This window comes from Apteryx rowi, unplaced genomic scaffold (genome assembly GCF_003343035.1).
Source record: "Apteryx rowi isolate R43461 unplaced genomic scaffold, aptRow1 scaffold_4, whole genome shotgun sequence".
Classification (NCBI taxonomy): domain Eukaryota; kingdom Metazoa; phylum Chordata; class Aves; order Apterygiformes; family Apterygidae; genus Apteryx; species Apteryx rowi.
Window position 1 is genome coordinate 8,684,330 of NW_020450529.1, and position 13,361 is coordinate 8,697,690.

Consider the following 13,361-nt stretch of genomic DNA (forward strand, 5'->3'; position numbering starts at 1 on the left):
CTCTYGGACTCCGGGAGCTGAGGACAGATGCTCAAATTGTAAATTTTTTTCTTTTTTTGGAAAGCGTGACGGTGTGCTCGTATAACCCCAAAAAATTCGCTGCAGGGCTTCAGTGCGAGCGTGGCGCCCTCGTGAATTTGAATGAATTTGTTTAAATACCTCCTCTTTAACGGGTGTCTCTTTAAAGAAATCCCTTGCATTTCCCGGTTCTCTTGCAAGCCAAACCCCAGTCCGGCGGGCTGGGCAGCGGGGYGGGAGGAGAAGCTCCGCGGCGTCATGCCGGCGGTGGCCCGACCTCCGCCTCCAGCCTCGCTGGAGCCCTGCTGCTGAGCATCTCACCGTCTTTCAGGCGTTTTTCCCTCGGGCGCCCGACTCTTTCGCCAGGCGGCTATTTAAAAGGGAAATCCGAGGGTCGGAGAGAGGCAGCGCGCAGGGAGCCGGGTGCCGGGCCGAAGTTCGCGCTTTCTCCGCGGCCCGGTCTTCCTCTCACCTTTAAAGGTTATTTGTACGCCTGCTCGGCTTCCCGCAGTGCCTGGCACGGAGCACGTTGGGGTAACGTCACGGTTGCCCGCGAAGCCGTGCCAGCRTGAGAGCAGAGGCTTGCCAACGTAACGGCACTGATTAGCGCGGGAGAACCAGGGCAATCCAATTATAATCGCGAGCGCCATTGGCTTTCGCAAATTCTTACCGAAATAACGGTGAACTCTGCTGTATTAAGGTGGTCTGGGCTCTGTCAGGAAAGGGGAATTSATAGGGCTTAGGTATACTCTATTGCCTGTTTATGTGTTGGGCAAAAAAATGGTATTTTTGGGTGGGTAGATGCTGGCCAAGCCCCTCAGCCTGCCTTGATATAAGAGAATGTATTTTTTAATTTCTTATTTTGGAAATTATTACAAAATATCCTAAAAGGAAACTACCCCTGAAAAATAGCTGAGAGGTTTCCTATCATTTAAATCTTGTTCGAGTATTGAATATTCCTTTGTTCCCTAATATTATACTTCCTCTAACCTACTCAGTGGGTCAGATAAGGAAATGTGATATTTTTCCACCAGCATGACAAAATTAAAGTAAAGCTATAAAGAGCAGGAGGGTTGTAGCCTGGAGTCTTAGATGAGCAGTTCAGATCTGGCTTTCTATTACTTAGCAGAAGCGAACAGTCTCTTGTGGATGAATCACATTCAATTAGCTGTTTCCTGTGATGAACTGATTAAAAATTAAGTGGCTTCAAATACAGCTGATTTTGCTCTTACATTTAAATAATGCTATAATTACATACTAATCAGATGGTAAATCTTAATTGTACACGTTCCATATGTTTTATTTGCCCGCTCTCCGTCTTCGGTTTGTCGTCTTTGTATCAGCATGGAGTATATTTTCAGGCTGCTTTTATGTTTGGCCTAATTGAATATCAAAAGCGGTATATGTGAAACTTCCTGAATTCTATTCTTTAGCCAGTGGCAGCTGTGCTATTAGATGACCTTTACCATTCCTGTAGCACGGAATAATAAAGGGAGGGGGAGAATTGAAGCCTAGCCATGTTATTGTTAGAGACAGAAATAAATCATATATAATTGCCTCACTATGAAGGCCAAATCCTGCCGTCCTTCATGCCTGAGTTAGAAATACAGGATTTGGACCTTTGTTTCCTGTGGTTTCCTGGCCACCTTGGACGTGCCCAGAATCCTCACGCTGCTGCGGTGGCTAATTACCATCGCCGGCTCCAAGCTCAGCCTGAATTCCTCCTGCGTGTGCGATGATACAGTCCTGCTTCGGGAAAGCCTTTAGGTGACTGTCAAGCTTAAGCGTCATTGACTTCAGAAAGATTATTTATGTCTTTAAAAGTTAAGAAAAGGCTTAAATGKTGGATTAAATGGTGGCCTTCCACCAAGTGCTTCTGCTCTGGTTTGCTATTTAGAGCAAAYCTGCTAACTCTCAGATGAAATGAATACGCCTCTTGACATAAAATGCATGCGGTATTGACTGTACTCAGTACAGAACGTACTTTATGCTTTTGTCTGCTTTTTAATCATAGGTCATGAAAATAGTCACAAAAAGAGCAAGCGGAAACACTGGAGAAAACAGCGGGTAGAAAGCAGCATATTATCTGACATGGAGATGTTAAAACATAGCCTAGAAGTGAACTCATTTTCTACGGAGAGCAACAAGACTGGGAACATCAGTGACAAGAAAAGCCATAGAAGGACAAAACGGTTTCTCTCCTACCCTCGGTTTGTCGAAGTGATGGTGGTGGCTGATAGCAGGATGGTTGCCTACCATGGAGCTAATCTACAGCACTATGTCTTAACATTAATGTCAATAGTAAGTATTCAAATAGGGGGAGTGATTTTACTCACAGTTTTTTTCTAGTGGATGCAGAGCTTCATTTCTGCCTCTTTCTCACATGATACCATCAGTTTGCTTCAACTAGGTGTGGAAACATTTCTGGGATGAGAGTAAAGCTTGCTACAACTTGGTTCAGGTTCACAAGACCTCAGGCACATCTCCCTTAGTGAAGAACATTTGGGGAGCATTGGTTGAAGTCTTCCTTCTTTCCCAGACCCACCACGCTTCCTTCCCACACCTCTCCCTTGCAGCTGTCTGCGCCCCAGGCAGCACAAAAGGAGTCGCTGGCCCTTTAGTCCATGTATTTTATTCTTCTTTTTATTTAGGGCCATGTGAAATAGCAGCTGAATAGAAAATGTGCTTTGGGGACTGTGACTTCCTAGGGACCGATGAGAGTAGGTCATGCGGTTGCCTGACTTCCCTTGCAGTTACAAGGAGAAGGAGCCTGTGGTCACTTAGGTCCTTAGCATAGTGCTAGGGCTGGCTTTCCAGGCTGGTGGCGAGCATTTTAGTAGCTGCTGGTACTAAGATGCAGTAGTGCAGTCCCCAGGCAGGCAGCTCTGTAGATGCATGTTGCTGGGAGGTAAGTATCCAACGCAGTTGTCTCACTGAGTGATTTTTGTCCCATTAGAGGGTAGAAGCGCAGTGGATATGTGATCTAAAAACAGCCATGTCAAAATGAGGCACTAGGCAGAATAAGTTTGGCCAGTGGTTGTTGTACCTTGGAGCGGAATGATGCTGTAATTTGGTGAAAGGCCTTTTAAAGCAGAAGGAAACTTTGTGTTTCTGCAATACCAGCAGGTTTCTTTCATTCTAAAATTATACTGAGCCTCCCAGAGGTGTGCAGCAAGTTCATGGATGGTCAGATAACATTAGAGCACGGAATGGAGCAGAATAGCAGCTTGGGACAAAAACAGTTGCAGAATGGAAAATATGCTTGTGTTGTCTTAATTGTTTGTTTCCKTGAATGTTAGCAATAACTCTGGGCACTTCTTTTTGAAACAGGTAGCTTCTATCTACAAAGACCCAAGTATTGGAAATTTAATTAATATTGTTATTGTGAAATTGGTCGTGATACATAATGAACAGGTAATGGAAGTGATTTTCTTCTCCTTTTGACAGTGGCATACATAGTAAACCTGGTGATAAATAATTAAAATACCTGCTTTATGCGTATTGCTCATTAGGATGGTCCTGCAATATCTTACAATGCCCAGACAACGTTAAAAAACTTTTGTCAATGGCAGCAATCCCAAAACCACCCTGAAGGAAGTCACCTTCAACATGATACAGCTGTGCTTGTTACCAGGTATGCTGAATTTTCTCATTAAAAATATTGCCAGTTACGTGCTGGAGTTGCAAGCTGCGAGCTTATAATGTATGCAGCTATGGGAAACATTTGGTGTTTGGTATAGGTGTAATGAGCAGAATTAGGAGAACATATTCACCACAGAGGTGGAGGAGTCTTAGAGTTTCAGGACCGTCCAAGGTCTGACCATGGGCCGAACATGTGATGAAACTCTAGGACTGTGGTAGGGACTGTGGTAGGGACTTGGTTCAGGCTCCTGTTGGATGGTGTGGCAAAATCAGCCTGGAGGACCAGGAATTGCTTTTGGATGTTTTTTATTATTGTGCTTGTCCCTTAAGTCACTGCTGCTTTGAAAATTAATGTGTCAGGTCTGTTCTGCTTTCAGACAGGATATTTGTAGAGCGCACGACAAATGTGATACTCTGGGTAAGAAAACCCTTTTCTTTGTCTTTTTTAACTTTTGTGTAGTGACAATGCTAGTGTATGTGCTGAACTGTGGGTAACGTTTCCTTTGCTATTGTAACCTCTCTGTTCTCTTCTAGGTCTGGCAGAGCTGGGCACGGTTTGTGATCCATACAGGAGCTGTTCAATTAGTGAAGATAACGGGCTGAGCACTGCTTTCACAATAGCACATGAACTTGGCCATGTGTACGTCTTGTGTAAATGCATTTACATTTAAATAGCCCAAGATTTATGCTAGCTAGAACTTGCCAGCCGCACTAGGAGTTGGTACCTGCTGAGCCTAATTATCTGCGAGGAGATGAATGTACCTTGGTAGGAGAGGCACCACCAAGGAAGTTCAAGCCGTGGTGCGACTCTGGGGGGAAGTGGGATGCTCCGTAGCCCAGCTGCAAGCAGCAGAAACGGCAGACCCACGTTTTGGGGAGCGCAAAGTGTTTGTGAGGGTGAGCGACAACAGGGTACCCCAATGTCGAGCAGTACGTGCGGAGGGGAGAACTACCAAAACATCCAGTATTGCTGCATCTCCTGGCATCCAAATACGGCCAAATCTCTGAGACTTTTGCAATGAAGCCTCAGCCAAGCCTCTGGCACTAGCTGACTTTTTGGCCAGGACTAGGTGGTGCTGGGTGCCTTGGAGAGGATCAGGGCAAGGGGCATGGGCACRTGAAGTCTCCTCCAAGGGCAGGTTCCTCGGGCTGTCAGAGCTCATCCCACCTYGGTGCAAGGCATTCATGAAGTCAGCAGAGCAGCTGTGTGCAAGGAGGGACTTAGCCAGTGTGGCTGGCAGTTGATTGAGATATAAGTGACCTTGATGTACCTGCTGAACTATTTTATTACATGGGGACTTTCACTAAGGAGGATCTCATGTTATGGGACATGCCCAGCAGAGACGCAGTCACTCAATGGAATTTCCCTCCAGTGGAAATTTCTGCTAACTGATTTTGAATTTTTTTTGAGAGTGTGTAATGAGAAAAATCTTTTTAGATCACAGAGTCCTTTACCCCGCAGATGCAACTCTCTTAGGCAGCTTATTTCATTCAAAACTACCTTACGCTTGGTTCGCAGTGGAAGTGTGTAGATGTGGGATGGATGAGTTCTTAAGAACAGATCCCTCATTGTTTTAAGCTCTTTTTTTTCTCCACAGAGGGCTGGCTGAGACATTCTATTTTTAACCACAGTTGTATTTGTTTAAATGAGATTTCCTGACAGAAATTCCCCAGAGGTTTGGCTTTCCCCACACCTAACCTGTGACTAATTCCTTTGCTAATGCTGCCCCAAAGCTGCTGGAGGGGTGAGAGGAGCTCCCGAGCAGGAAATGCCTCTCTGCCCTTTTACAGGGAGCAAAGCAAAAAGTTGGTTCCTTGGAGGTCATCGTAATGGGTTGTAAACTCCCAGGCCTTCGAACATAGGATCACCCTGGGTCATTTCCCCTTTTCCACTTCAAGTAGCAAAGCAGTTTAAGCCGTTCTGTCTCCGTTGTATACTTGCCACATTCTTCGATATATCATGTGCTGCAAACTTCGCACGGTCTTATGTTGATATTGATGCTTGATGGCATTTTGTGAGCCTACCACGTAAAATAGAGGAGCCAAGTTTGTCCCTGGTGCAGCCCTATTTAGGCAACAGCATGAGGAATGAACGTGGCCCAAGGTATTCAGCTGCTTTAGAAAACACCTTACAAGCAACCTCGTGTACTGAGGCTTCCGGCAGCGGTGGTCAGCAGTCTCAAGTGATTCCTCTGCTTCAGAAACTTTTTCCCCCTGATCACCTCTTGGCTCTTTGGTTCGGTTCTGGAGTACTTCCCATTTTCATCATGGTGGGGCCAGTGTCCAGCCTGCCTGCAGGATCATGACTATCAGTTAGAAAGGAAACCGCAACTGAAAGCACGTCTTATGCGAGGTTCCCTTAAGCACTTGTCATGCTAAATACGTGCAGTAGCAGTGTGGAGAGCTTTTGTAGGGTCCTGTGTAGCTTTTGGCAGCCAGGTGCTAGGAACTCAAAACTGTTTGGTCTGAGTGCCTGTTGGTCCTTCTGAATATGTGGCTATTATTACTCGTATCCCATAATAGCTACCAGGAGCATAGCTAGGAAAAATTCTTGGTCTTGCTTATTTTTAGTTCAGACTGTTGCTCTTGCTGTGCTAAATACTTGCCACTTATCCAGCTGTACTTGTCTTTGCTGTGTTCCTCTTAGATTTAACATGCCACATGATGACAATCATAAGTGCAAAGAAGACGGAGGTAAAAATCAACAGCATGTCATGGCACCAACACTGAACTTCTACACCAATCCCTGGATGTGGTCAAAATGCAGTAGGAAATATATCACTGAATTTCTAGAGTAAGGCTTTACCTATGTGTGTGTTAGGCTGTCTTTAGCTGTGTGTGTATCTCACAGGGCCCTGGTTAATCTGAAATCCCAGTGTGCAGCGTTTGGAGGAAATCGGAGGGATTTCCGTGTGCATGCATCCTTTACATAGAGCAGGAATGTGCCCTTGACATCCAGTCCCTGCCAGCTCTGCCTTATGATTAGCTGGCAAGGAATAGCCTCTCTATGGGGAGGAATAAGTCTTCCCCCATGGATATTGCTTTTAAGGAATGTGCATTCTCCTCTAACCTGAAGAGTGAGTTTTCCAAGCCCTGTGGCCCAGATACACAACCATATCCGGCATGGAGCCAGATACGGAGCGTTAGGAGGCAGACTGAATCTGCCTTTCTGCTCCACAGGTCGTGAATAGCACTAGTCCGCTCTGGGAATAGATTTCAAGGAGCCTCTGGCTCGCTTAGATGCACAGTGACTGTCCATACTGCCATGATGCCTTCCCACCCGTTGTGATGGGGAGCAGAAAGAAACTGTGATGGTTTCCAGGCAAATCCAAGAGCTTGGTCCTTTGGGTGATTCTTCTGCTTGCTGTCCAAGAGGAATACCAATGATTTTCTTTCTAAATGTATACCAATACTTACTCAGCAGCCAAAGGAAGTTTGTGCACTCTCAGATATGCTTTTGCTAAACTAGTTGACTGCATTGTGGTGGATGGTCATCAGCACAACATGGGGTGGTAGTGGACAGGCAGCCTCTTACGTTCCATAGTTGAGTCTGCAGTAGCTGTTGTAGCACTTGTTAAATATGACAGATGGGTTGCACATCTAGTATAAAGGTAACCCAAATAAAAATAAATGAGTTCTAGTCTCATCACCTCCTGGTTAACACTATTTTCCTGCTTTGTGTTGTAGCACTGGTTACGGGGAGTGTTTGCTTGATGAACCTTCATCAAGAACTTACACGTTGCCTCAGCAGCTCCCAGGGCTGATTTATGATGTCAATAAACAATGTGAGTTAATTTTTGGACCTGGATCTCAAGTGTGCCCGTATATGGTAAGTGCAATTCCATGCCTTGGTTTTGCTGGCTTTCACAGGTCAAAATAAGGCCTCCCAGCATTGGGTGAACAGGGAAAGGGGCTGGTGTAAAGACTGCACCCACCAGCTGCCAGCTGGTTAGAGCCTGGGCCCTCAGCTCCACTGGTTGTGGGGATGCAACAAGCCATCAAGTTACTGTCGACCTTGTGAGTTAATGGCAAATCCTGGTAGGATAATTTTATAAAGGATCATGCATCCCGTAGGGTGTGTAGCACATGGGATGAATGTATTTAATATTTCGATCTGTTCAATAACTTAAGCAGATGCAGTGTCGGCGACTCTGGTGTATTAACATTGATGGAGCGCACAAGGGATGTCGTACTCAGCACACACCTTGGGCTGATGGGACCGAATGTGAACCCGGAAAGGTCTGTAATACCTCATCCTTTGTAGCTATTTATCGGTCAAACTCATCCTATCCCAAGGGCCAACTGTATGGGATGCAGCTTCTGCCCAGAGCAGCTCTGTGTGTTTTAAGCATTTCATACAGGGGTGAACTGTATCCCATATAATGTGATTAAAATCTACTGCTTGGCATTGTTTTGTTTATTGCAGTTACTCTTTTTTGAATGCTTATCTTACTTTTTAAATTAATACCCTTGAGTGAACTCTTGAGCAAAACTTCTGCAAAGCTTTCCTAGACTTTTATTAGAAATTTCCCATGTGATGTGAGTAATTAGTAATTATATGTAACATAAACTTGCCAACTGGCTTCTCATCTTGACAGCTTCAGAGTAAAATATAGAACTAGATGACATTTTCTGTGTGGAATTTTTTTGGCAGTTTTTCATAAAAACTTTCAATTTCCATGTGCAATGTTAGCTTCCAACTATATATTTTTCCAACTAAATACATTTTCTAGAATAAGCTTTTAGTTTTCACTTGTCCAGATCTGGAGAAAAATAGTTGGGAGGGTTTTGTTGTTTTTTTTTCCTTTTATTGAGATGCTAAACCTTTCAGAGAAAAATGCCAACTATTTTTCATCTTTTTTGTCTGAACAAAAATCTTCCCCATCTAGCTCTAGTAAACAACTTGTGATGTTCTTCAACAAAGCATAGCTTAAAAGTTTGCTCTTGTAGCTAATTAATGATCAATAGTTAAAATTTCATTGCCTTGAAAGACTCAGCGTCTTAATTCATATAGGCTTTCAAATGTGGATGCTATTTTAGATACAATCTTTCAGAAAGGCTGTGGGTCTCCTTGGCAATTAATCTTTTGTTATATGTGTCTGAAACTCATTTGTGAACCCTGATTTCATTCAAGGCAATGGGCATAATATATCAATTTGCCTTCCTTATGGAAAAGCACAGTCAACACAGGCGCGGAAGCTGTTACCTGGTGTTTTTAAGGTTGATAGTGTATGGTAGAGATATTGCTGGAATGCCTATTCCTGCATTACTCTTTGGAGCCAGTGGCACGCCAATATTTACTGTTTTTATGTAAAATCCCTCCCCTTTTTTAAGAATCAGGATAAAACTTATGGACTTCTGAAGTCCCCTCTAGCCCCACCTAAGTGGGACACCTCTGACTGTAGACCTTGTATCTTCACCTTCTCCATTTGTGAGCTTGGGACGTGCTCAGAGCTGGCTGCCCAGAAATAACTAATTTTTTTCTGAATTCCGAATTTGTGGCTGCAGTTCTGTTCAGACATACCTGCAGTTACACTTGGATATGATCAGAGTTTTGTGTTCATACAACTGCGGACGAGCAGCAGGAGTTCAGATAAGTGTGACCTGAATTCCTCCGCTGAGAGCAGGTGGGATCTTACGAAAGACTAACACAGTCGAATCGGGTCCAGGAGTTTGAATGTATTCTGGAAAAAAGGTTTTGTGTGTTGTATCTGTGTGTTGGTCAAGCTTACAGTTTGGATCATCATAAGCTCTCTCCTCCCCACTATTTTCTTGGGCTTGTAAAGTGCTGAGGTGCGAGTCCAGAGTGCGTTTTGTTGGAACAGATCGCTATTTTGGTACTCCGACGTGGCCAGGAGCCCTGTCAAACTGCCGCGTGCTGACTAATGCCTTGCCTCAAGTCTGCATGTTTAAAGTCCATGATATATGGGTTGGCAGACAAAGAAAATACCATGCCATTTTTTATGGAGGTACCTTTGGAAACAAGAGAATCTGAATAGCTAAGAAAAGCTTAGCTAAAGCTACTGGAATATAGACTTATCCAGGCTCTAAACTTATTTTTGAATCAAAGATACTAAAACAACGTGGGAGTAGCAGCTTATGCATATTTTGGATGTGAGGGCACTGAAGTTGATACCATTAAATCAGATAATCAGCCCAGATTTGGGGCTTTGCTGGGCGAACACCAGTCACGATCATTTACTCTGCTTGACAGTGCCCGTGCCTTACCAATTTGAAATAAATCACTGTACCTCAAAGAAAGAAAATAAAGAGGCTCGTAAACTTGGGTCTGTATCTCGTGTGGTTTTCAGGGTTGTTTTAAAGAAAGGTAAAAGAAGCGTGGATGAATAGTAATCATTTCTGTCTCCTCCCTTACGGCAGCAGGTACCGTATAAGTTATGCATGCGTGAAGCTTCACAGCACTTGTCTGCCCCCTGCTAATCTATTCAGCCAAATCAGCCCAAGTCCGGGAGCTGGTTTTGGTGAATTATCCAAGGCCCCTGTAGCAAGACAAAGGGAAGGAAAGTCCGCTATAGTGTCTCCCTTCCCCACCGCTGCTCTCCTGTTCAACTTTGTGTCCGTTTAAGTTATTTTGAACCTGCTCCAGACAAAAACTCTTTTATTCTCCTTGTTCTCTGATCTGTAAGCCCATAGGAAAGAGCACCCTGGCAGACTTTTTAGTTTTCTGTTGTATTTCAGCGTCGGAATTATTTTTAAAATAAAAAAGACGAGGGTTGCACAGCCAGACTATTCACAGCGTGATTCCAAGAAACACCACTGCGTTTCCATAAGATAATCTTGCTGTTTATTTAAAACAGCTGCTCTTTTCTTTTTTTTTTCACTCCCCCTGTGATTCGCTATCAATTTGCTATCACCACGAGCCCCCAAATTGGAATAAAATCAAGAGATTTAGGTAATTTCCTGGTTAATCCTCAACCATCGGATGGGAGACGTATAGGTCATGTCACGGTCTGTTAGCTGTGTACATTCACTAGTTAGCTATTCAATCTGCTGCAGGTCAGCGGTGCCAAGCATGACGGCGGTTACATATTTAGCCGTGAGTGTCAATGTTTCTGCAAGAAGTTCTCCTCCGGGACAGTGTGGTTGTATTGAGGTCGTGTGTTTTCGTGCGCTGGTGGTAGCTGCTGGCCCTCTTTGTCCCTGTGAGTGACTGGCAGGGGGGTCCCCATCCTGCATCCCAACCCTCCAAAGGCCGGGAAGAGCGATGCATCGCCAGGGCTTGTCCTGCAGCAGAGGAGCTCAGCCTTTCAGCTGATTTTTATTCCTGTCCTCTACTGGAGCAGATGCTTTTTTAAGCCAGTGTCTATCCGGGGAATGAAATCTTCAGATGGAGGCAGATGCACAGCACGTAGCCTAGAGACCAAGCTCATCCCTGAGAAGTGCCGTATTTAAGGTCCAAGCTGAGTTGTTCGGTCATCCTGCCAACCGTGCACGCAGCAAACACACCTAAGATCAGCTTCCTTCCCTGGCAGGTAGCCATGCAGCGACCGGGCTGTCATCAGGGAAAGGTGTCAAGCGTGTTGCAGAGCCGATGTCATACGGGAAGGCTGTGGACCCCGGTGGTAGCTTGATTTTGATCTGTTTTCCTAGATAGCTTGATGTAACCTTGTTGCGGTCTCGGTGAAAGGGCTCCTTTCCTCTCCCCAGCCGGCCGCCCTCCTGTTAGGGTAAGAAAAAATATCTCCACTGCTTCGCTCGCTCTGCCCGGTTCGGCTGCAGCCCATCGGTGGATGCAAAAGTTAGGAGAGTGGCGGACAGACGGTCAGACACCATGAGATCTCATTAGCCTGGCTTTCCCAGGAAACGGAGCAAACGCTTTTCCTCAAACCATTCCCTTGGATTTTTAAAGGGGATTTTTTTGTGGTATTGAAGAACTGTCCTACACGTATGTCCTACTTCCCATCAGTTTTGGAAGCCCCTTTGAGTCGGTCTCTGAAGTAAAGAGGGAGTGAACGCGGCGCATCGGTAAATTAGACCCGTCGCCATAAAGACCATCGGGTATTTTCCTGCCTGAACAGCACCTAATGCAGTAAAATATTACAAGGGAATACTTCAGTGATGCATCTACATTTTTTTTTTTATCCTGAAGTCCCTAAATTTCTTCTAATTTGTGAGCAATCAGCAATGTTTGGGTTTCGTATAATTGCAAAGATTTAGGCATCCGCCAGCAAATAAGCGCACCTCCAGGTTTAGCTCTGCTTTAGCAAGCACTGTTCAGTGAGAGGGAAGCCCCCTTGGGGGCCTGGGGGTATTTTTCCATCAATTCTGGTGGGGCCGGGATGTGACTCTCCCCTAGATCTGGCCTGTCCAGAGAAGTCTGTAATTGTACAACAAGCACGCCCAGAAAAGACGTAACTTGTATGATAAAAATAGGGGGGGARGGGGGTGCCAAGCTAATTTAAACCAGTTTTCCAAACAAAATAGACAAGAGTTATAGCTGGAAAATACAAGTGTAGACCAGGCCTTGGCAAGTGCCATGTTATGGCTGAGTGAAAAAAATACTTTGGAGTGAGGAATTCTTTGTTTTTATTTGCCCTTTTGATTTGGAACTTTCCTTTCCTTTCCCTCTTCTCTTCTGGGGTTTTGTGCAGCTGTGGAGAGGTTTGAGGGTTATTTCCCGTTGTTTGCTAATTCACGTCCCTGTTGTCAGTCTCCTGTTACGACACTGTGGTTCCCGCTGCTCTCCAGGAAATCAGATAAGCAGCGTTTTCGAAAGCCGGTGCTGGGAGCGTTGCTGCGCTGGTCGGCATCAGCAAACGGGGAGCGCTCGGTGCTGCTTGTTGTCCTCAAGCTTCTTCCCATAAATCACCACCCCTCTGGACTCTGCCGCTTGCCTTCCCTTCCCCATTTAAGGGTGCAAGAGGTTGGGACTGCTTGTTTACCTTCCTTGCGGAGAGAGGAAACGCAAGGTGGCCTGGTCCCACGGCTACTGAAGTAAGTGGGGGCTCGATCTGGGGGAAACCCCCCAAAATGTGCTTGAACCCAGAGCTGAGCACGGATTCAGCGTGCCGTCCTGAGTCCCCCCCCTCCCCGGAAATTTGCTCTGCTGCAACTTTGGCTGTTAAAAAAATTACGCTCCAGGTTTTTATGCAAATAAAATTTGGGCGACTGTCCAAAAGCGAAACGTTCAAATTTTTTGTTTGGGAAATCTTTGCTGCGTTTCGAGCAGGGTATTTGAGAAAAAGCGAGCGAGCGAATCTTGGCATCAGGGCTGATCGCTGATGAAGAAGTAACGCGACCCCCCCCCCCCTTTCCCGTCTCTCTCTTGCCCGCAGCACTGCCGGTTCGGGATGTGCGTCCCCAAGGAGCGGGAGGCGCCGGTGCTGGACGGCGCCTGGGGCACGTGGAGCCCCTTCGGCACCTGCTCGAGAACCTGCGGCGGGGGCATAAAGACGGCGATACGCGAGTGCAACAGGCCCGAGTAAGTGCGGCCGCGGGGCTGGAACGGGCCGGGGGGGAGCAGCCCGCTTGCCCCAACGGGCTGAAATCCCATTTTTTTGCTTAGCGGGCCAAATTTTGGGTGGGAAAGGTGCTGGAGGGAGAGGGGAGGGAGCACGGGAGGGAGCTGGGCCGCATATTTATCCATTTTCTGCCATTTTACTCCCATTTTGGCTGCTTTTGCAGCTGTTGCTGCAGGGCACACCGCTTATACTGTCACATGCGAGCTGGCACAGACAAGC

General features: G+C 45.8%; 1 protein-coding gene across 1 annotated transcript in view; it reads left to right on the forward strand.

Moving 5' to 3' along the window:
• The window catches only part of ADAMTS9 (ADAM metallopeptidase with thrombospondin type 1 motif 9), an 82,905-nt gene that overhangs the window by 14,438 nt on the left and 55,106 nt on the right, over positions 1-13,361 (forward strand). Inside the window, exons 3-11 of the mRNA XM_026074927.1 lie at positions 2,033-2,319; positions 3,349-3,432; positions 3,531-3,652; positions 4,038-4,078; positions 4,195-4,300; positions 6,308-6,454; positions 7,348-7,489; positions 7,795-7,899; positions 12,957-13,102. Coding sequence (XP_025930712.1) covers positions 2,033-2,319; positions 3,349-3,432; positions 3,531-3,652; positions 4,038-4,078; positions 4,195-4,300; positions 6,308-6,454; positions 7,348-7,489; positions 7,795-7,899; positions 12,957-13,102 — 1,180 coding nt within the window. The remainder of the gene's footprint in view (positions 1-2,032; positions 2,320-3,348; positions 3,433-3,530; positions 3,653-4,037; positions 4,079-4,194; positions 4,301-6,307; positions 6,455-7,347; positions 7,490-7,794; positions 7,900-12,956; positions 13,103-13,361) is intronic.